We start from the raw sequence: 25,271 nt of genomic DNA, 5'->3' as shown, positions 1-25,271 counted from the left end.
CACATTTGCCTCCTAAACCTCTGATTGAGAGTGGAGGGGGATGGCAAACTCTGTAACGATTGACAAACCTGTGTTTACTTCACTGTGTTTGCTGTTAAAACGATTTGCCGGGATCATTCACATGTTGAATAATAATTATGTTTTGCCCTTTCTGACTGAACGTGTCCAATTAAAACCTGCGCTGATAAAGGTTGACGCAGACGACTTTATCCGTCAAATCATGTTTTTATTCAAAGTCTATCACACACAAGCCAAAACGATTTCTCTTCCCAACAAAATATAAACCAGCTTCTAATGAAATACGGCTCTGAACAGCAGCCACAGGCAATTAGCAGCTTTCTGGCTGGATTTCTCTTCATGGCAAAAACTCAAAGGTCTGTCAAGCCCAGTGCAGGAGAGCAGATCTTCTCTTAGAGCTTTGAACAACTGCACCCTGAAGAAGCGTTTCCCAGAGCGCTCGCTCGCTCCTTCCATCACCGCATCGGCGTTCGCTTTTCTCTCATTCTTCCGTACAGGGCAACACATTTTTATGTCTGCTGTCGTACTCTGGAGGTTTGGCCCGTGACCTCGTTGAACGGACCTCATCATATGATCAGCATGGGAAACTTGTTTCTCAGGGCTTTTTTTGTTCTGTACACTCTTAGAAATAAAGGATCCAAAAGGCGGTTTTGCAGCAACGCAATTGAAGAACCCTAAAGAACCTTTTTCTCTTAACATTTTAATAATCTGAAGAACGTTCTGTGCGATGGAAAGATTATATGGACCCTAAAGAAGACGTCAATAAAAAGCTTTATTTCTAAGAGTGTATGAAGGTACGTTTGGGATATTTCTCTCTGCTCTTCGCACTTAAAGACCCCATGATATGACGAGCTGTTTTTCTTTCTTGTGTTCATGTATTCCCAACTGAAACAGGAAGCTGGTGTGAAACAGCCAATAGCCTTTAGTTTGCATCACATGATTCCAGAAAAGAAAATCACATTTAATTTAGAGAGCATTAGACTGGACAAAAATGTTGGCAATTATAAATCATGTATATATTATATAATTCAATTACATAATATATGTAAAAAGACCCAATTTATATATATACTATTCTTTTTACCACATCTCTGTGTACATATAATGAATTAGGGTTATTTAAAATATATCATTTTAAAACAAAAATCTAAAAGATTGAAAAGCTCTGCACTGGAATATGGAGCCAGACATGGACTTAAAGACTCTAAACTCCAGTTTTCATTTCATGGGGTCTTTGAGAACCGGTTTAAAGCAATTAAATTCCTCTCTTCTAGAAGCTTCTCTTAGAATCCATGATGCCATCTTCTGAATTTGAGATCTTCAGTAGCGTATGTCTGTGTGTGTGTGTGTGTGTGTGTGTGTGTGTAAAAGAGAGAGTGTGTACAGTGTGTGTGCGTGTGTGTGTGTGTGTGTGTGTGCGTGTGAGTGTGTGAATGTGTGTTTATGTATATTGAGTGTGTGTGTGTGTGTGTGTGTGTGTGTGTGTGTGTGGTCATCGGGCCTGTGTGTTTGTAAGCAGTGTCTCGTCACGCCGCTGGCATTATGACAGTGTTGGCAGCGCTCGTTTCTGGCCTCGACTCCAGCGTTATTACGATAAATAAATCATTACGGCGAGAGAGTCAACCAGCTGTCAGCCACCTGTGAGACAGACCCGCTGCGAGAGAGACAGGAGCGTTAGTGACCACAGCAAACACCAGAACCAGAACTTCATATGAACCACAGCACTGAACTCATGAACAGACACACATAACACACGCTCACGTTTGACATCATTTATTATGTTCAAAGAAATACCGTGAGTTTATATTTACAGCTGATCCAGACGGCTGGCCTTGAGCGGTGAGTCTCAGCGGCCTGTTATTGTCTTATTTTCCGTCTGCATTAATGGATTCTGTTTCCCAGCGGATGCTGCTTTTCAAAACACTCTGTGATTTTAACTGTGATGTAACAGCATGTTATGAACTTCACCTGCAGAGACTCCAGTTCTGTCTTTATGAGTAATGAATCATATTTTCACAAAAATAAGTTGTGGTTTTTCTCATCTGAAACATGTCGTGACTCATATACTGCAATTAACATCAAACATGCTAAACAATTAGATTGGTGCCGAATGTGAGAGAAAAGTGAGCTCAAGTTTATTTCTAAGCACATTATTTCACACACGCCGCTAGTTTCAGTTTTACTTTAGTTTTACTTTTTGAATGTAATAATAAATGTGACTTATACACCGATGCAACTTTACATGACAAACTCTCTCTCATCGCTGTCTACAGCCAGAAATACAGACACATGGAGCCACAAACACTGATGATGCTCATAATTGTCTGATTTTATCCCAGCGTCAGACACACAAACACACAACTGTGTTTTCCCGAGGTTTCATCATGCACAAACGCCTCCAGTCAAAGAACACAGTTGTGCTCTAGAATGACAAACATTCACTGTAGAGTCCACAACTACTGTACCACAATTAAACAGCCATGAATACTGTAAAAACAGTATAATATTATTTCAGTGTAAATCAGCTGTTTTCTATGTGAATATATAGTAAAGAGTAATTTATTCCTGTGATCAAAGCTGAATTTTCAGCATCATTACTCCAGTCTTCAGTGTCACATGATCCTTCAGAAATCATTCTAATATGATGATTTGATGCTCAAGAAACATTTATGATTATTATCAATGTTGAAAACAGTTTCAGATTTTTGTGAACAGCATTTATTTGAAATAGAATCTTTTGTCACATTATTCATGTCTTTACTGTCACTTTTGATCAATTTAATGTGTCCTCGATGAATAAAAGTATTAATTTCTTAAAAAAAAAAAAAAAAAAAGAAAAAACTTTTGAACGGTAGTGTATAATACTTATTTCACATAAAAATAGCAGTTTCAGAAGAGCTACATCACGTCACACAACAGGACATGGCAATTTCGTACAGTAAATCACGTCAACTTTCCCATTTACTCTGCAAAGGCAAGTTTTCTAATTTTAACCGTCCCTCAGGACTCGCCTCCAGACAAGCGTTATGTGAAGGTTAGTGACAGGTATTACAATCCGCTTGTGTGCAAATGCATTAAATATGCATTTAACGCTAAACCACTGGGGAAATGATGTAATATGTGGAAAGTGATTACATGACAAGTGTTTTCCACAGTCGAGGCTTTTGCCCAGTCGTGTGACCTGAACGCAGAGCTTCATGTGATTTACAGGAAGAAAAATCACCTGTCGCTCCATTAAGAGACACTAATGCAATCAGCTGCTGTGAAACCGCATTCGCCCTGTTGGACGCGTCAATTCCCTGTCAGACGCATGAAGCATCTACGGAAGATTAACACATCGCCTTTGTGTTTCTATACAGGTCACATGACACAAATATACACAGATAAGATTACATTCACAACACAATCACACACACACACACACACACACCATCTATACAAACTAATGTTTCATTTAAGTCATGTTCATGTCTCGTCTGGTTCATAGTTTCATTGTCATGTTCTGTTTAGTTTCGTTTGCATTGTTTTCCCTGTCAACATTTGCCTGAGTTCTTGTTCATAGTTCACACACACCTGTTTCTTGTTCCATTGATAATTTCTTCTGTGTATTTAAGCCCTTTGTTCTTTCTGTTCATTGTTCGGTATTCACACATCATCCTCGTCATTTGGATCAAGTCACATTGCAACCATGACAGAACACCGAACCTCAAGAAAAGACACAGAATGGATGTACCAGCTGCAATGAGCAGGATAATCGTGCCCTCAAGGACCACATGAGGGAATTTTTATACCTGATGTGCCTTACTCATTTTCCAGACTGCTTTCTCTGTGCGTTTTTTAATATCAGCCTTAATGAGTGCAAGCCTGCCTGGAGACGGTCTTCAAGGAGCATTTGCTGAGTCAGCCCAGACTCCACCATACACCCAGAGCCCAGTCAGCCTCCACCCATGCCTGCCACAGATGACAAGCCAGAGCCCACCACTGACTCGGAGCGCAAGCCCGCCACGAATATAGAGCCAGAGCGACTGGCAGAGGCCATGTTCATCCAGGAGCGTGAGCCTATCACAAAATCTTTTCAGGTGAGCGAGCCGGCATCAGCGTCCATCACCAAGGGCATATTAGTAGAGTTCGACGGCATGGTTTGGAGCCCCACCCACACTCCTGTCACTGAGGCGCATACAGTGAGCTGGGTCTCAATGGAATTAATTGACGAGCTGGATGATAAAATGTTTCAAGTTCTCCAGTCTCTGCTGGTCCCGTCCAGTCCCAAGTCGTCTTCATCTCTGCTGTTTCAGCCCAGCTCCAAGTCTTCTTCATCGTGGATGATCCCACCCAGCTCCAAGTCTTCTTCATCGTGGATGGCCCTACCCAACTCCAAGACTCCTTCATTGTGGATGGCCCCGCCCAGCTCCAAGTCTCCTTCATCGTGGATGGCCCTACCCAACTCCAAGACTCCTTCATGTCTCCTTCATCGTGGATGGCCCTACCCAGCTCCAAGTCTCCTTCATCGTGGATGGCCCTACCCAGCTCCAAGTCTCCTTCATCGTGGATGGCCCTGCCCAGCTCCAAGTCTCCTTCATCATGGATGGTCTCACCCAGCCTCCCTCTCTCTCTTCTTCTGCTAAAGCCATCCAGGTCCTTGGCCTCCCCTCTGCTGTCTCCCTTCAGCCCGTAGGCTCCTCCTTCTGTGGATCCCTCAGCTCCACCTCGGACCTCCGAGCCCTGGACCCCACCTTGGTCCTCAGACCCAATAGTTCAACGCTCCTTCTGCTCCACCATGGTCTGTCATCCTTCAGGCTCCACTGGGCTCCCTCGTCCCTCTGGCTCCACCTTGGTCTATCATCACTCTGGCTCCGCCTCAGACTTCTGAGTCTCCAGTAGCCTTGACCCTCCACCCCTCTGACTCTGCTGGGCTCCTCCTTCCCTCTGGTTCCACCATTGTTCTCAGCTGCACCAACTCGACCCCCCGTCTGCCAAGGAAACACGCTCCTGGGCTCCACCCTGGCCCTCCAGACCTTCAATATCACCCTGGGTCTTTGGCACCTTGGCTCCAACTGGGTCTCTGCTTTGCACATGTTCACCTCACTCCGTCAGGCTCCTGATGCCATCTTGGCTCCTCCCTCATCGATTCCGCCGTGGGCCTTCATCATGTCTCTGCTATTCTCTGGATCTCCTCTGGATCCTCCCATCTCCTCCTTAGTTCTTGTTCATTGTTCTTTGCCATGGTTTCTGATTGAGTTACGCACATATTTCATGTTCTGTTGATCATTCCTTCTGTTTATTTAAGCCCTTAGTTCTTTCTTTTCATTGTTCGGTGTCATCAATGTTAAAGTGTAGTATGTTTTGTTATCCCTGGTGTTTATTAAACTGCGTCACACATCATTCTCATCAACTGGATTAAGTCACACTGCAACCGTGACATGTATCAGGGTTGTTATAGTTAACTAAAATGGTTAAAAAAAAAAATAATAAAAAAAATTCAGATTTTTAAGAAACTTAAACTAAACAAAAATTTCAAATGTTATGTAACGCTACATGTATTTATCCCGAAACATCACGGTACAGACATCAAGGTTCGAAGCAAACAGTCAGACGACGAATACAGTCAGTCGCAGGCGATCCACACTCCAATCCAGAAGGGGGTGCACACGGTAATGCAACTCTGTTTGCTAACCGCTACAACAGGAAAACGAGCAGAAGAAGAAGAGGCGATCTATGCACCAACCCAAAACAAGAGTTCAGATGGCACGCAAGAGTTTGCTAGTAGCCTATACTCTGAGTTTCGATTAATTTTTTTGACACGCTTCACAAACTTCATGGAAAGGAATACCGGGACGGCAGAAAGCGGCATCCTGCTTGTTTACTTTATTTTACAAAAGCACAATGCTTTGTTTTTATTGTGAGTGTACATGAATAAAAATAGACCCTTTACAGTTTCGAATGATCATCATCATGAATCATTTGGCATTGTGCTGATTTGTGTGGTGGAAGTCTCACTACTACAGTCCAGTGATGAAATATGCGTCCTGGAAATGGGAAGCCTCATAGGCTTAGTGCTTAATACACTATAGGAGGCTGTACTGTACCAAATACCTCAGGGGGGACTAAATGCCACTAGATGGAACAAACTGTAAAAGAAACCTAGCATTGGGGATTTGTAGCTTTTCCTGTTGTACTGAAATTGTATCGAACCGTCACCCCAAAACCGAAGTACGTACCGAACCGTGACTTCTGTGTGCTGTTAAACCCCTTCTGGAAATAAATAAAAACAAAAACTGAAAATAAAAATAAATTAAACCTAAATAGCAATAAAAAAAATAAATAAATAAAATGACAAAAGCAGATAAAAAATGAAAACTAAAAAATGTTAATAAAATGAAAATAAAACTAAAATAATATTGTTTTGTATGATTCTGGTACTGTTTTGGGTCTGAGTCCTGAAGCAAAACCAGTTAAAAAATGTCAATAGAACAGAATAAAAAAAAAAAAAAAAAAAGTAAATATTGCATGTGCATTAAGTCATACAGCATAAATGCATGTGTCCGAGAGCACAGCTGCGGTTCTGTTGTTAACTGTGGATTGATCTCAGAGAAACAAAAGCACCGTCAGCCCTGCGGTTCTGCTTCGCACTGCAGATAACCTGTGAAATCCATACGCAGCATCCAAACCTGCTGCTGTGCTTCAGGCTCCTGCATCTTAAAGGCTCCAGGAGCTGATAATGTGTTAATGGGCCGTTTGTCTCTGAGATATATTGAGTTATTTACCCTAAAACCCCTCGTGACAAGACAGAGAGCATGTTCAGATAAGAACGCGTAATCCCTCACTGAAACACACTGAAGCGTTCCTGGAGGATCATCACTGACGGGTTAAAACGCTCTCAGTGTGTGTATAAAGAAATAACAGTGGCTCCTGTGGTTCACCGCAAACACACTACAGTAATGCAGCAGTGGAGACAATGAATAAAATGAATAAAACAAAGCACAGCATTAGAGAGAGAGGAACAGAGAGAAAGAGATAAATGTGTGCAGTGAAGTGTTGTGTTTTTACTGACACACACAATCAACATCAACCACACCTACTGTACAACACACACACACACACAGTTTAACTGTATGTGTGCTGAATACAGATGCCATCATGCAGCAGCTCTTTTGCACCAATGAATTCATCCGTGGCTCTTTCGATACTCACTAGGGATTGTTTTAAAGAGAGGAAACCTCAGAAGATGCGCATTACACTTGCTCCCCATTACACTCATTTACTGTCACTTTCACTTCAGTCAGGGGGAGAAGGCGTTAATGAGCGTCTGTCAGCAGAAAACTACTCTGAAGCTAAAGCTGGTCAAGTTACAAGCTACTAGTTAAACCATAGTCAAACTACCCATGCTGAACAAAAGAGTCTTGAATCACATTATGTTCTTGTTTTAAGCATAAACCTTGCCAAATTTTGTTAGATTTATGCTTAGAACTAAAAGAAAGTAATTGCAGATTGTTTAAAAATATATATGCCCTAAAACAGATTTTACATCATTTATTTTCTCTAGTAAATGTATTTTAAGGATGGTTTAGATAAGTATTAGCATTCTAACAGTATTATTCTGACGCAACAATTGAAACATGACAGAATCAAACTTGAATCAAACAGAATTGAAGTCATTAAAAAATAAATAAATAAATAAATAAAAACTGAGAAAACACCTGACTGATTGTTTTCTGAACCAATTCATTGAAAGCATCTGCCTAAATAAACCAATTCACTAAAACAAATCATCTGAAGTGCTGAAATGATTCAGATTTCACACAGCTACTGATTCAGTAACACAATGAGACATAAAACTCTGCGCTGTGGTTCTGTCAATACTAGCCTGTTACTGGAAAAGCCAAACTGAGTTACTGTCACACTGCTGAAACGTAGTGAAGTTAGTAGCATCATGGCGTAAGTCTTGTTAGTCTCACGCACAAATCTGTCTGACCGTGAAGACACAATATCACACTGCAGCTACTTTCCCTGATAAAATTGTCCATCTTGCTGTCATCGGGCTATTCTAATAATCTGGTAGAATTGATCACCTGTCAGCCGTTGAGTAATGATTTCATATTGATGCAGCATTAGATGAGCGCTGGCATCTCATTTATTCTGCCCTGGACAACAAACTGACCGACGCACCAGAGGAACCACCACCAGCTAATGGACACTTTTGACTGCTATTACATAAATCTAACATAATCATCCTCCGCATCAAATCAAAGAGCATAATTGCTAGTGAAAGAGAATATGAATGTGTGGCGCGTTTATGATTATCAACATCTCTGCATGCAAGTCTGATTGTGTTCGAGTGTCGATTAGCTGCCGTCGGCTCAGAACTGAGATCTTCACATCCGCCGTACTCTGAATCACTCCATATGTACACAGTCGAACTTCGGTGTGAGCACATGGCTTCTCGTGTTTGTTTCTATGTGCCATGTGCTCTCCTGTCTATTTTCTAACCCCACCCGATCATTGGTTTATTTGCCCCACCTGTCCTTCCTCATTACCTGCTTTTTTTGCTCTCCCTATGTATTACCAAGCCGACTCGTTCAGTGTTGTGATGTCAGTAAACACTCACTCAAGCCCTGTTAACACTACAGATCAGAAGTCATTCATTTTCACCTTGGCATTTTTTAAAAAAGTTTAACTTTATGCAAATTAAGAGAAATTCATGTTACAGTGCAGCAGACTTCTGCTGAAACTCAAAAATTGCACACTATATTAACACAAACCGCTCTGAATCAGGAAGCTCAAAGCAAACAGAAGCCATCCAGTGTCAGGCTAAACTAAAAGAAACAGGGATGTTTCTCCATAGAAAATAGTGTGAAACATGTCAGATGTTAGGAGGCTTGAATCTGCATTGGATCATGTTAAGCACCTACTGATATTCATACAGATCTTTTAGACCAGAATTGAATCCAATACACATTATGAATCTAAATCATTGCTCTGCCAGATCTTTCTCTCTCACAAGTGGAGTTTGTATGAAATCAAACCGCAGAAAAGACAACTACATCTCAACGCAACATCTAGATACTGGGGTGCCTCAGGGCTCAGTACTGGGACTGCTTCTCTTCTCCATCCAGATGTCATCACTAGGATCTGTCATTCAGAAACATGGTTTTTCCCATCACTGCTATGCTGATAACACACAACTCTACCTTTCATTCCAGCCAGATGATCTGACGATAGCTGCTCACGTCTCAGCCTGCCTGACAGACATTTCTTGCTGGATGAAGGACCACCACCTTCAACTAAACCTTGTGAAGTCGGAGATGCTTGTGGTCTTGGCCAACCCAACACTTCATCACAACTTCGCCATTCAGCTAGGTACATCAACCATAACTCCATCTAGGACAGCCAGGAATCTTGGAGTTGTGATTGATGAATTTCACAGACCACATTGCTAGAACTGCCTGGTCCTGCAGATTTGCCTTATACAACATTAGAAGGATTAGGCCCTTCCTATCAGAGCATGCTACACAACTCCTCGTCCAAGCTCTTGTTCTATCCAGACTGGACTATTGTAATGCTCTCTTGGCAGGCCTTCCAGCATGCTGTCAAGCCTCTACAACTGATCCAGAATGCTGCAGCAAGAGTCTTTAACAAGCCGAAGAGAGCGGACATCACACCTCTCCTCAAAAACCTGCACTGGTTGCATCAAATTCAAGGCACTGATGTTTACCTACAGAACAAAAACCCCTGTACCTAAACTCACTACTTCAGACCTATGTGTCCTCCAGAAGCTTGCGTTCTTGTGGTGCCATCCCAAAGAGGCACAAAAGCACTCTCATGGACCTGTACCTGGACTGTTCCCTGCTGGTGAATGACCTGCCTAACTCAACCCGAGCTGTTGAGTCTTTAGCCATTTTCAAGAAACTGCTGAACATGCATGTTTTTTGGCAACACTTGACCCATTAATACTAAAACTGACTATTCTACATCTATCAATTAATAATAATAATAATAATAATAATAATAAAAACTTGCTATGTGTGCTGTGCTGGACTGACTGGGACTCACAGCACTAACCTATTTTTGCCCTATTGTTGGTTTAATTGCTTCTATTGCTCTCCATATTTGTAAATCGCTTTTAAAAGTGTCTGCTAAATGATTAAATGTAAATGTCAATGGTATAAAACACACTCGTTGCTGAAAACACCAGCACTCAACATTCATCTCATCAATGAATGAAGGGTTTTTGATTGTCAACGGTACCAAAGATGAGACAAAAAAAGATCGTGACGATAACTAAGCGATTTTGATTAAAACACACTCAACATGAAAACATAAAACACTGCAAGATATTACCAATGCACTCACACTACGATAAGAAGTTCTTTCATTCAGCGTAAATTGACTAAAATGAAAATGACACAACAAAATACAGACTCGGCTTTAAAGCAATAGTTCACCCAAAGAACGCCCACCTGTCAACCTTTCAGCCAGCTGCAGGCTTCTTTACCAGAGGGAATTTCAGGAGCACGGGACACAAGTTGAGGACTGATCATCCTGCAGCAGGGCTCCCTTGTGGAGGGTGTATAGTGTTGAAAGGCCGAAACACCCAATGGTGCAAGGGCACACTACTGATGATGTGTCCCGTGCCCAATTGACCCGAAATGGTACCCTGACCAAGATTTACCTCCCACACAACTAGGAGAATCACCACCAGTTGATTGTCTACCATTCCCAGCAATAAGGTACATCTCAAAAAAGTGCTCACCACCTATTGGCACAAGAGACAGCTTCTAACATCTTGTCCTGTGTTTTTTGATTCCAATAGTTCACCCAAAACTGATCATTCTGTCATCATTTATTCGCCCTCATGTCTTTCCAACCCTGTATGACTTTCTACCTTGTGTTGAACACAAAAGAAGACGTTGTGGAAAACGCTGAGAACCAAAAAACTTTGGCTTCCATTGCATGGACAAAAAACACTGAGACATCTTCTTTTGTGTTCTTTAAATGATGACAGAACTAATAAATCCCTTTAATGAATATTTTTGTAAAAAGACAAAACCACAAAAGTCTATGCAATGAGCTCAACTGAATGTTTATAAGTGGCAGTATGTTGGTCCTGTATTGGCCATATCGCACTGCGCTGACAGACGGCGACAGACAATTCATCGGATTAATGTGTTGCCATTGGTCGGCCCCTAGTTTGTCGGGACATGGAATGTGTCTGAGGAGTGAAGTACTGTGATCTGGTGATGGTCGGCGTCTGTCGGCGCAGTGTGATTTGGTCTTAAAAGTCAGTGATCATCCTTACCTCATCTCCAGATGCTTCAGTTTCAGCTGATGGGTCTTGAGATGGGTCTTTACAATTACTTACCTTTACCTATTAAAAACAAAGGAAAAATTGCACGTTGCAATGAAAACCCATTTATTATTCTCATAATCAAGCCTCACAGTGCACACCGCAGTGGTGAGGCCTTCGACAAGTGGCTGGCAGCTGGAAAACGACCCTCGGGTTGGTGAGCGAGTCGCGAGACATCAGGACGGAACTAGCCAAAGGATCCAGGGTGAGTTAGTGAGATTGAGGGGTCAGGAGAAGGAAGAGAGGCGAGGGACGGGCCGGAGACTGTGTGAGGCGCTCGTATGTGTGGGGTTGGAGGTTAGTACTTTAGTAAATAAGAGCAGGTCAGACACAAAAATGGTTGTTAGTACAGTTACAACAAAGGTTTCATTGGGATTAGTAACAGAATTTGGGTTTTAGTCATTTAGTAGAGTAGTAGCAGTCAATTGGTGAAATCCTTTGTGATTTGATTCGACAAAGAGTTTGAATTGTCACGTTTGGTGGGTTTTGAGGTTAAGAGGAAGGAAAATGAACCATCCAAAAACCATCACAACATGGGGAAGAAGCCATGCAGTTGGATGAGCAAATGAAGATGGCGTCTAATGGGAATGTTCAACCGATGAACGCAATCAAGCGTCTGAGCAAAAGCGCTCAGCAGCCGATGGCAGAGAGGAGTCGAAACGGAGTCACGTCACGGCACAGATGGCAAGAAAAGAGGTGCGAGGACATTTAGTTGATTAAGGGGTTAAATCTGAAGGTGGGACACAACAAAATGAGCACTTAAAGTCCACAGGTTTGCGTGCAAGCCGAGACTCTTTCGGCTTGGGCATCGCAGACTCCCTCTCGCTGCAAGCGGATGAAAGCATGCACACGACTGAGAACACGAAAGAAAAGAGTTCTGACTGAACGTCACACAGATGAGTGTAAATGAGCGATGGCAACGTTCATCTGCACTGCGAGCTGTCAGTCATCTACGACTGTCCATCTGCCAATTACCCAGCCTGCACTGGGCCAAATAACACTATCGCTCGTTCTCCCAGACCGGCCTGAAATATTGTTATTCTAGGGCGCCGAACCCCTGCCAGAGTTCATTAGATCTGTATAATTGCATACTAATGCAAGCGGTCCGGGCTGATAATATCATCCTGAAGCAGCTCGCAGCGGGAAGCCAGAGACCTGTCAATCACGCTAGCCCTTTCCACATTTTTTATTTCAAAGTAGGCTGATTTTATTCCTATTAGAAGGGGGTGTGGCTTTATTCATGTCTGTAGGTTCATAAATATGCATATATGTATGAGTATATATGTGCTAGGCAACATATACATACATATATACCAAAGTAAGAGTGTGTTAGAGTGTCGTTATTGAGTTAGTATCGATGTTAATGAACACAGTTCCTACATTCTAGAAATTCTCCTACATGCCATGCAGCACTGGGGGCGGAGCCTAGTGTTTGACGAGTCCAGTGACAGGCAGTAAAGGACATCATCTCTGTGGGTCCAATGACACACATAAACATATATTTAATTTTATATTTTATTTTGTTATATATATATATATACAAAATAAAATAAAATATAAAATTAAATTAAATATGTGTTTAAGTTGAAGTAATTGATTTAATATTGGTTAATTTATAATAAAAATGAAATAAAAATGAATAAAAAGCACATAAAATTACTAAAATTTGAAACTAAAATTCAAAAAATGGTGACTGAAAGTATAAGCATAAAGCCAATTCAAATAAACACTATACTAGTATATAAATAACAGTAAAACGGACCACCGATTGGTCTGATAGTTAAATGAACCTCAGCCAAGGTCTGATTCTCACCTGCCAAACAGCAAAACAAGCACTGCGTCAGTGTAAAGCTTCCCGGCATCAATAACATCTCCCTGGGAAGTTATATAGGCTACTGAGCTTCAGTAATAATTAATTGTTCATGTTTAATAATTAGGTTAGTTGTCCTATGGGTATGTACACTAATGAAACCATCACTCAGCCTGACCTGAGTGAGACCAAACAGTCCAGACGACTTGAAATACGTGAATAAACATCTGGCTCTGGTACAGTCCGATGAAACTATCAGTCCAGCCGCTGTGGACAGAACGAGGCCCAGTTCACCACTCTGATCTGCTGAATAAATCACAGCGGCTCTTGTAATGGGGTGTTTTATGACCAGGGCTGCCCACTCCCAACCAGGGGCAGTAAATCCACCCGGAGAGACGGAGGATCATCACCTGGAGCCTGATGCCATTATCCAGCTAACGGATTGAGATGCTGAGAGCCAGACACGAGTTTCACAGCTGCACTGAACTCAGCTCAATATCTCAGTATTAATATTGACATTCTCAGATCCTGGCCAGTCGGTCAACTTCACCAAAACACTTTCATACGATCTCATTAGCTTTACTGCGTTATATCCATGCTACATCCGTACTGCCTGCCACTGGGATCCATTACCACCTCAAACGAACTTCACATCGGTTCAGATGATCATAAACTACTCAAGGGAGTCGCAGCTACGGGTAACATACAGTAAAACTTTCAGTGTGCTCGAGTTTACTAGTACTTTGCAATTCTTTATTTCTTCATGGACTACTTCAACGTAATGAACAAAATGTTTAACTCTATCTGGAGGGAAGGGAGGGCGTAGGATGGACAAAACAAAGTAAAAAGGATGATCGAATGGGACAGTGAAAGGAAAAGAGTGAATATCTGTAGTTTCATTGCTACCTTGATACCAATGGGAATTTGTGTAGTCAGTATAAGCAAACAGAATAGAAATAGGAAACGGAAATCCAGGGCAAACCAAAGTAGAAGACAATTAGAATGATATCTACCATATAATGCAGTTTGTTTACCATAGCGTGTCCAATGCCTGAGTGCTTTAGGAAAAAAACAAGGGAAGGGAAAGAAAAATATATAGAATAATGACAAATCGTGAAGTCAATAAAGGTCTTTGAAAACGCGGCGGTCACAGCCTGTTAACTGTCTGCGTGCGCTTTTTATTGCTCGCATATTTTAGTAATTATCATTCATTCGAAAGCTTAAACACTCAAAATTCATCCTGTGGAAACTGTTTTGAAACTGGACACTGAGTTATAATGGAAACGCTACTTTAAAACCTTTCAGCGGCTCAATTTTTGTGATATCAAAAACTTGGAACAAAATTGGAACGAAATTGGAACAAAACTTGGCATTGATTTTCTAGCAATTTCAGAGGCCAAATTATGTTGTAAAATATGTATGGAATGAAAATGTTAAACGTTTTTACACAAGTGCTTTGGCTTCATGAATCACAAGCGCTTGAGTTCAGATCTGAGGAGCGAGTGACAGTTAACAGGTTCAACCAGCCGGGGTCTTTCATTTTCTAATTTCGTTTTTGCCCAAAATCCAAATTTAAAGAGTTCTTTCTCATGTCTAGAATCTCTTCATTGAAGGATTTGTCAACCAAAAGAAAAACATGACAACTGTATTGTTATTATGGTTAGTACGTCAGTACGCAAGTTAATTCGGAAAACAACAGATGGCCCACATTCCGTGAATGACACGATGTTAGTCGTTTCAAAGGAACACAAACAGGTCAAAATGAAAACTGGAAGAATCTGAAGCTGTTGGGTTAGTAAGAAGACACAAGAGTTAGGAAACCATTCTCCACATAAAGAAGGGGGACGTGGGAAGATTGGGGGAGGGGCTGACTCGAGTGGGAGGGGCTAGAGGAACAGCAGTATTAGTGGTCATTCTGATTGGCTAGTCCTGTGAGTGGGCGTGGCCTGTTTGCGGACGGGGCTCGTTACAGGCAAATTTGGCCAAACTTGGTTTTTGAAGCAAAGCAAGAAATCGCTCTTCTCTGGCTGACGACTGAAAGGAGGCAAAAACACAACAGCATGAGCAACATGGGAAGGAAAACATCTTATTTGAACTTTCAACACAAGAAATTCAGAGAAAGAGAGAGAAACATCATATTGCCGCCATCTTGAACCTGGAAGAAAAGACTGTTGTGATTATGAAGCCTCGTCCAGACCGGATTCTGATCCAGACCCATGCCTCTGCAGTGCACTTACTTACTTAGTGCTGATCACACCTGAGTGAGTGTGTGCGTTTGTGACGTGAACGATCGATCGCTCAGATCACGTGTGTTTTTGAGGACAGTGAGCTGCTGCTTTACTGAGTGATCAGATGCAGAAAACAGCTAAAAATGACTGCAGATGCACATTGAGGGAGGAACCGGAGCAAAAACACTGCATAGCAACACCCTGGCAACCCCTCAGTGACACCCTAGAAACCACCTAACAACACCCTAGCAACCCAAGTAAGTGAGTGTCACTACAGGACAGCCGTGCGTATGATTGTGTGTTTTGTGTACAGCTGTAAATAAATAATGAATTATTAATTTATACTTTAAAATTTTTCACATTTAATTCAGTGAGTTACTTGGTGTTTCTTTGTAATTATTTGTAAAATTTACTAGCAATTTTTGGGTGAAAATTGTTTCTTAGCTTTTTTCAAGTAAATCCTACTTTTTCACTGCACCGTGTTGACTCAATTTTCATTCACCAGACTGGACTCTGACCTCTGACCTCAGTCTCATGCACACTCTTGTATCCGATGCTCCAGAGATTCCTGCCTAATAAAACAGAGCTGCAGCGGGAATCAGAGACATCTTAGGAAGACCGTCTCGCTCCTCAGCGTCCCTGTGCTTCCCGGCCGGATGGAGAGCGGAGAATACGGATGCCGAGAGTCGCAGCAGCGGGAAACCACAGGAGAATAATGAAACTGAGTCAGCGGGAGGTCTGGAGGAGGAGTTACAGAGAGGATTTCCTGAACGACTCCCGCTGAGACACAAGACTAATATTTGACATCTTTCAGTGTTTAGAGCTCATGATGAAGATGTGTGCGGATTAAAACTCAAATCACACAGCGGCGTTTCTGAATGAATCTGAGTTTGAGTGAATCAATCAGGTGAACAATGAATCAGCTGTTTGAACGAAACGAATGAATGAATAATTCAATGACTTACTCATTTAGACACCTACTGGCAGTTTTAGTTTCTTATTTAGAGCATAATTTCCTAAAAAAAAAAAAAAAAAATCTACAATAATAAAGAAACTCATTAAACCGTTTCAAAAATGAACATTCTGTCATTTAGCAACCCTCATGGCCATTGAAGCCTAAAAGTTGTGTCAAATGTTGAATCAAAAATATATATTTCTTTCTAAAGCTACTTTTTGTAATGTCTATTAGCTGCTTTTCTCGTTTAATATATAAAGCTATTGTTTCAGTAATTTCATGGTCCTTTTATTTGTAGAAATTATCTCAACAGAAGGCAGACAGGATCAGAGCAGATCTGTGTGGAGCGACACATTATTCAGTGTGATTGATTTGTAAAGCGCTTCTCACAGAATCAGGGGACGGATGTGAACGTTTATATGTGAAAATGCACATTTGCAGATGTTTGAGCGTGAGTCTCAGTGTGTGTGATGAAATGAAGGATCAGTGGGTCAGTGAATGAAGCAGAAGAGCTGAATTCATCATCCTCCTCACTCACATCAGCCGGATCATAATGAGGCAGGTTTGGCTCTCATGCATATGCATGACATACAGCGCATATTTAAATGAGACCGCTGTTATTTAGCAAAAAAACAACAACATGCAGAACAAATAAGATGAATATGTATGAACATGTGAAGATATCAGAATGTCTCTGTGCGAGAGTCTGCTGTCTGTCTGTCTGTCTGTTGAGACTGGTTTTGTTCTGGTCTCGTGTGTTGAATCACATCAGAGTTCAGCTCAACTCGACCCGGAGCTGAAAATCAACATGCACTGAATCAGAGGGGCCGCAAGAGAGAAAAACACTGTAAAATAAATACATAATAAATCTCAAATTAAACTGTCACTTTAAACCAAACTAAATTTGATTTAAAAATTCTTAAAATTGATTTAAATAAATAAATAAATAAATATATCAATTTAATTTAAATAAATACATAATTGGTTAAAATAATAAATGTATGAAATTTGATTTAAATCACTAATAAATAAATTGCATTAAAATAAAAATAATTAATTTAATTTAAATTAATTACCTGATTAAAATAATATGAGTAAAATTTGATTTAAATATATAAATAAATTTGATTTAAATAAATAAATAAATGATTCAATTTTATTTAAATAAATAATACATTATATTAAAATAAAAATAATTTAATTTAATGAACTGATTAAAATAATGTTAAATTTGATTTAAATAAATAAATTGGATTTAAATAAATAATTGATTCAATTTTAAATTGATACATTGATTAAATAATATAAGTACAATTTGATTTAAATAAATAAATAATAAATATATACATCATTTAAATAAATGCATAATTGATTAAAATAATAAATGAAATTTGATTTAAATCATTAATAAATACATTGGATTATAATAAAAATATAATAAATTTAATTTAAATGAATGAACTGATTAAAATAATATAAGTAAAGTTTGATTTAAATAAATAAATGAATAAATCTGATTTAAATAAATTATTAAATTGTAACGTAATATATTGGATTAAAATAATATAAACAAATTTATTTAAATGAATGTATTCATTAAATAATATAAGTAAAATTTGATTTAAATACATACATCAGTACAGTACTACATTGTGTTAAAAAGTAATGATGTAATGTCACTGTAAAAAAAAGAATTGTTGGTTAAACTTAAAAAAAGTTACCTGGTTGCCTTAAAATTTTGAGTTAATTAAAAGTTTGAGTTAATACTGTGAAGGTGATTGGTTTAATTAATAGAATCTCAAAATATTTGGTTATCTGAACCACATTAATTGTTAATTATTAAGTTGATCTGACAAAAGAAAAAATGTCGTGATAACAAATCATGAAAATAGTTTTTTATAGTGTGAAATAAAATATTTTCCAAATAATATTTATATATATTTATAATGTTAATTAACACACGTGTTTTATGTCTTGTAAATGTGAGGTCAGGATCATATTCGGTGTCGGCGGATCTGAAGCGTCACGGCGGCCTCATCTCAGTCGCACAGCTCACAGGTTCACTCCAGTGACTGTCTGAATGAGATTGAAATGCAGCAGGTTTGAGACTCTTTCAGCTCGTCAAACGACAGAGAAGAAAAACTCTCAAATCCTCCAACAACAAACCAGAGCACGTCCACAGCGTTGCTAGGTGACGAATTACACGAGACGAGAATGATGGGAGATACAGATGGAGACGGACAGACGGCAGGGAGACGCTGATGAGAAGAAAATGAGAAATGACTGTAAACTCCGCCTCAAAATATCACCTCCACCAATCAGCACCGCACACATTAACATTCCAGCCAATCACTGCAGAGTGTAGTTCACTGTTGACTGTAGTCTCACACACACACACACACACACACCTGACCTTTGTTAAGTAACTAAAGACAGCAGGAAGTGATGTTTGCTCTGGTATATATACACATGTATCTATATCTCATGTTTCAGGCGGTGTTGTGTCATTCGTGACACTGAGCGCTGTGTTTCTCTCTCACCTGCGCTGGAATATTGACCTGATGTTGATTCTCAGTAACGTCTCGCTGTGTGTCTATAATAGAAACGCTGAAGGGAAAAAGTCACGACCTCTTCCAAGAACTGGCAGCGAGAATCGAACCCTCACACAGTTCCCTATAAAGTTACCAGACACGTATGCTGTCCGTTAAGAGAAGAGATGAATACAGCAGTTTCACACTCACACACTCCAGTCAGCATACATCAGTCTAAACCTGGACTGATCTGAAACACATCTCAACTGGCATCAACACACTCATACGCATTCAAATACACAACACACACATACAGACACTAAAGAAAGATGAATCATATCAGAGCTTTTGCACCTTTAATGTTAAATTCACAGCCTATATAATGCCACTGAAAACCAAAGTCACACATTTCAGAGAATAAAAGATCCATGAAAACTTAAAACATCCTGACTGCATAAGTCTACACCCCCTTTAAATTGGATATAATTGTGGCTGTGTTCAGAAATTACATTAAAATGGCAGAAGTTCAGAAGCGATCTGTTTTAACAGATATGTGTAGACTTTTTTATCCACTGTAAATATTGAGTAAAACATTAAAATGTATTGTTTGATCAAAGCTTTTTTTACTATTGAATTAATTAACATAAGTATATTTACAATATCTGTACGCCATCTTGGATGTGTTTGTTTTCACTCTTGGATTGGAAAAACATCTGTGCACATTTACTGCTCACCACTGGGTGGCGATGTTGTGCTGTATCTCTGCATTTAATTATTTATTACATTGATTTCCATTTATTTATTTCCCTCATTCTGACTGTTATATATTACACACAGAACAAACACTGGCACACACACGCACACACACACACACACACACACACACACACACACACACACACACACACACACAGTTACTCTATTGATTATCTGGAGTTCAGCTTTGAGTAAATGTGAGGTCAGTGTATGTCTGAATCAGATCAATAAACCAGCCACCTCTTGTTTTTTATCATGGTGGGTCTTTCTAATGACGTTCATTATTATTTTTTATACTGAGTGAATGATATTTTCTATCCCATAAATCCTCACATAAACCTTTCTGCATCTCTACAACCTCGTCAAGAGTTAAATGTGCCTCTCAAACACACTACAGATGGAGTCATTACTGATTTTGTGATCACTCATCTCTGCTGTCGGACGGTCTGATCGGCTTCAATCCACCTTTAAATCCCTTGAAACAAAAAGCAGGTCCGCTGGTTTCTGATTGGATGGTTTTTAAGGAGTTTTGGGTAACTAAACCGGCATAAACCAACAAAGGAGTGATTCTGAGCCCAAACTCTCTCTCACTTGTTCTCGGAGGAGAATAAAGCCTCGAGTGTGTAATTGAATTCAGTCCCGGACAAAAGATTTTCCCCTTTTGTTTCCTCTCTGGATTCACACCATCAGCCAATAGCAATAAGCATTATCACAGCGGACACGCCCTCGTGCCACAGCAGCCAATTACAATCGCTCTTATTACGGGTGACAAGACATTCGTTCCAATTACAATTACCAGAGCAGAGACAGAATGAGCGAGTGACCGTAAGTGAAATCGATCGCATCTCTGCGCCGCTATCTGCAGCTGCCAATTACAGCAGCCGTATTGAACCATTCTTCACTTTTATTCAATCTCTGTGTGTGTGTGTGTGTGTGTGTGTGTGTGTGTGTCTCAGACATGTGGAAAGAACGGAGAGCGTAAGGGTGTTTCTATATAATACACACGTTTACACCCCAGTGTTGATTTCAATTCTTTCATCACATACAGAAATTATGGTTTCTATATATATATATAGCTATCGATTATTCAGAATGATATCGGCCGATGCCAATGCCGATAATGATAGTTTAAGAGCGTCAAAACGCCATTTATTGGTTGAATTTCATTATAAAATGGACAGAATTTGAAAACTGAAACTTTTATTATTATCAGAAGTAATAAAGCACAAATCTTTTTGCGATTATTGGATGGGAGGCGCTACAAATAATATTTGATGTAGGAAAAAAAAAACGCAGACCTGGCAACCCTGGCTTGAACTACGGGTGATTCATAGGGTCAAAAAGAGCCTGCTTCAACGTCACTGTTTTTAAACTGTTAATTCGTTAAAATTCAACACCAGCGATTTTCTTCACACACAGTAAGTATGAGCTGCAGTCTGAACACGTCTTTCCGCACCCTTTTGATTGACAGGATATAATTGGCCCTGATCATCGGCAGCTTTTAAACAATCGCCCGATGGCCGATAGTGATAATAATAGCTTTTATCGGCCGATATATCTCTAATATATATATATATATATAAAAACACAAGCAACAATTTTGCCCTATTAAGGTGTTTTTAATGCTACACTTGAAAAAATAATGTAGAAACTATTTTCACTCAGGAATTGCTAGTAAATTTCACAATTAATTACAAAGAAACAGCAAGTAACATTGAATTAAATGTGACATTTTGAAGTAGAAAAACTGAAATAATATTTTCTTGTGAAACTTACTCCAATAATCTTTGTTTTCCCCCAAGATTACCAATTTATTAGTTTAGGAAAAAGGGACGACAGCGCCAGTGAAGAGATTGAGATGAAATATAGAGAGAAAATCAAGATAAATATCACTTGAACGGGATATTTTTATTGTGTGCTATTTGCAATCGAGCTGTAATTTGGTGGAAGTATGTGGAAAATATTAAAGTATTATTTTAGGATTGCATTTAGGACGCATCAAATGCTAGATGGAAAAAATCTCGTTTTTTTCTAAAGGTCCACAAGAACAAAAGTGGCCGTATGAAGAAACACCCGTACACATGTGAAGCTCATTTCTGTTTCGGTGTGCGTGAATCACTTTGTGTCCTGAAGGAACGACTCACTGAGTCATCAGAGTGGAGATTAAGTTCGTCATCACTGTGTTGAATACGGCTGATCAGTGTTCAGTGAGCGTTTCTCCGTATTGTGTTGTTATTTGTTCTATTATTACTCATTTCTGTTCTTTTCCAGTCCAATCATTGACTCCTTGATTTTATCCTGTAGAACAAGACCGGCATCTTCCGTCCCCTAAGGACTGCCGACTTCATTAGGTTTGAGTCAATTTTAGATGGACAACTCTTCTCCGAACAGAACATTAAGTTAAGGTGCACATAATGAAGTCCTGAAGCAGAAGGCATGGGTCTGATTCTGTCTGGATCGGGTCTAACAAGAAGAAAGCACACAGCGCTGTTCTCGGACCTGTCAGGAATCACACAGCGGCTGTCGGGAAGCACCGGGGACTGTGGGCGTGGACTGAAACACCTCCAGCCAATGAGAATTCACTGTGATCACGCCCTTTCCCAAGTGATTCCCGACTTCAGCTCACTGCAGAAAATGATGTTCTTCCTCAGTATTTCATATCTTCAGTCATTTTGCTTTCCAGTAAATGTTTGTAAATGATTTAATGTTTAGATATTTGTACTGGAAAGCAAGACAGAAATACTGAGGAAGAACATCATTTTTGTTAGGTGATCAATTTCCACACAATTCACACTGTAAAAAGTGAGCATCCCGTCTTACCTGTCGCAGGTTTCGCGTGACTTTAACATCGTGCCAAGCGTTGTCGTTAAACTTCCCGTTGACGGGTTCCACCAGAGCCTCGAACGCGCCGGAGCCCAGGTTGATGACGAGCCACACGGCGCCGCTCTTCAGCGACAGGTTGACGTAGTCTGCGGATTTCCCGGTGTGGAGCATCAGACCGTTACGCTGGAGGGTTCGGAAAGACAGCGTGATCTCGTCCGTGCTGCTCTGGATGGGCGTCATGGACAGATCGTAGCAGAAAAACTCGTTTCCCTTGAAGGTGGCCACCGATTCTTCTTTTCCTGCAGAGAGGAGGAAAGAAAATAGATCTAAATGTAATGCTATAATCAACACTTTTCACGATTAGTAAACCTTGGGAACTGTAATGGAAAAACATGCTAAAAGTTTTCGAGAGAGTAACACTGAGCTATTTCATATGCAAAGATGTCAGCCAATCACAGCAGTGGGCGTTTACACTGAAGTCTCACACAGACACGCCCCTTAAAACAGAGCGTTCAAATCTGAGGCTAAAATTAGGGTAGCAAAAATGCCTTTTATTTCTAAATTATGACAATTTTGGATGTAAAAAGCATACTAACATTATAAGTGCACCTCAGGAAACATTATAAAACAATAAAACAATGCAGTTCATGACCGCTTTAAAGATGGCTTTATGCCAAAAAGGCTCTATAGAAAGAGAAATGTCTGATTACATAATTACTGATTGCATAATTCTTTCATGTTCATTTTTTTTTCTAGTGATAAAGTATGTTTAGAGCTGTTTAAGTCATACAATTTAATCAAAAAAAAAAAATAATAATAATTAATTAAAACAAAATTAATTAATTCAATTCAATTCAATTCAATTCACATTTATTTGTATAGCGCTTTTCACAATACATATCGTTTCAAAGCAGCTTTACAGAGAATGCATGTCAACATTACAATTTGGAGAATGCAGTTATCTAATAATGTAATAATTTAGGCAATTAATTTACAATCACTGTTAGCAATTTAATTGAAGGTAGAAGCAAAGAGCTCCTGGAAAAATGTAATTCATTTTTCCAGGAGCTCTTTGCTTAATTAAGTAAAACTAAATCCATAAAATGGTGGGTTAAAAGGTTCTATATATGAAGCACCTGATGGAAACCTTTAATGTTCTTTATATTTTTGACCCCATTGGCAGATCTTTGTTCTTGTTTTAACCACAAACTCACTTCATTTTGATAATTTTTTTTTTCAGTTATTTTGCTTCTCCAGTAAACGTATCTTGATTTAAGAACGTTTAGATGTTTGTGCTGAGCAGGACATTCATTCTTTGCAGTGTAATTAGTTCTAAACATGTAAAACACTGGTGAGAATAAGGTTCAAAGCAAATCTTATGGTCGTATTCCCAACCGCAGATGTTCTCCGGGGAGACACGCTATTCTCCAGAATAAACAGTGTTTTCTTTAAGTTTCGCTGCTGCTGTATTTCCTGACTGGAGCGTCCTGAAGATTATGTCATGTATCAGTAGGATACGCTGGGATTCCCGTATTCATGAGCGCTTTCAGCAAATCTAAGAATCCTCATGAGAAAGAGCAGACGAACTGAAGTCTGCTGTAAAAAGCCAGTGAGTAAAACTGCACGTACATTCATTCATTTCCAGACATTTTCATTGGAAGTGACATACATTAGGTTTTCCCGCAGGATCATTCATCCTGGAGCGACCTGAGGTCAAGTGCTTCGCTCAAGGGCACGAAACAGCGTTTTATACGACTCTAAAGAGTTCAAACCTACAGCCTTTTGGATTTCAGCCCAGATCTTTAACCACTAAACCACAGGTTCATTAATGTTTCATTTTATTCAGGTGAAGATGCTGCAGCTCTTCTGTAAAAGATCACTGAATTGTGTTTTCATGCCACTGACTCTGAGAACCATGCAAATATTTTAATGTGGAAGTGATTTGTTTCAGTTTTCTTAATTAATTTGCCCTGGAGTGTTTCCTTAAGATGTAGAGAACATCTAAACCTCACACACACACACACACAGATCCATCCTTACAAAAAAATATTAGGAATACAGACAATGCCTGAAGCAATTCCAACACACACACACACACACACACACACACACACACACACAGAATAACACCAATAAAACTGGATGTACAGCAATAATAGAGTTTGCCGCTTTGCGTACATTATTTTGCAATATTTTCTCTGGATGCAGCTAAACTACAGATGCTTCAGAAAATCTTTTTTAATCAATAAGTTATTTTTGATGTCCATAACGCACAGTCAAACTGAAACTCAATGTGTATGAGCTGCAAACATCAGTGTTTGTGAGAATCAAGCCGCATTTATTTCTACAGCGCTTTATACAGGACAGATCGTTTCACAGTGATAAACAGGAAAATAACAGAATCAAACTTCATCTATTATGAGACAAATTCAGCTCTACAGAAGACAATAGAGTCATTATTCAGATCAATTCAGTTCAGTGTTGATTCAGTTCAGTTCAATAACTGCGTAAAGTTCATCAGTTATGAAATGAGTTCAGCTATAAGCAGCTCTACAGAAGACAATAGTGTTATTATTCAGATCGATGAAGACCGATTTCTTACGGTTCAATAAATGTGAGAAAGAACAGACCAATCAAGATTCCGAATGCAAATGAGCTAAGAGAGGAGACCAATCAGGACGCAGGATCAACAGAAGCGTGCTGTACTGAAGGAAGGTGTCAGGATCTGGTGAAGCGCTGTGTGTTCGTCTCTCGATCCGTGTGTAATCTGTCTCTCTCCCGCTGCACCTTTTACTGGCCTGTGAGC

General features: G+C 39.7%; 1 protein-coding gene across 10 annotated transcripts in view; it reads right to left on the bottom strand.

Moving 5' to 3' along the window:
• Positions 1-25,271, bottom strand: part of nrxn2b (neurexin 2b) — a 330,369-nt gene that overhangs the window by 149,141 nt on the left and 155,957 nt on the right. For 6 of the 10 annotated variants that reach the window (XM_051900279.1, XM_051900280.1, XM_051900272.1 and 3 more), the window contains 2 exons: positions 22,463-22,764; positions 14,186-14,230 (listed from right to left, as the gene is read on the bottom strand). In XM_051900279.1, coding sequence (XP_051756239.1) covers positions 14,186-14,230; positions 22,463-22,764 — 347 coding nt within the window. The remainder of the gene's footprint in view (positions 1-14,185; positions 14,231-22,462; positions 22,765-25,271) is intronic. The other 4 variants (XM_051900271.1, XM_051900276.1, XM_051900278.1 and 1 more) reach the window with 2 other exon arrangements.

This window comes from Ctenopharyngodon idella, chromosome 7, assembly GCF_019924925.1.
Source record: "Ctenopharyngodon idella isolate HZGC_01 chromosome 7, HZGC01, whole genome shotgun sequence".
Taxonomy (NCBI): Eukaryota; Metazoa; Chordata; class Actinopteri; order Cypriniformes; family Xenocyprididae; genus Ctenopharyngodon; species Ctenopharyngodon idella.
The sequence above is the reverse complement of the archived record's forward strand: the minus strand, read 5'-3'. Positions and strand labels throughout refer to the sequence as shown.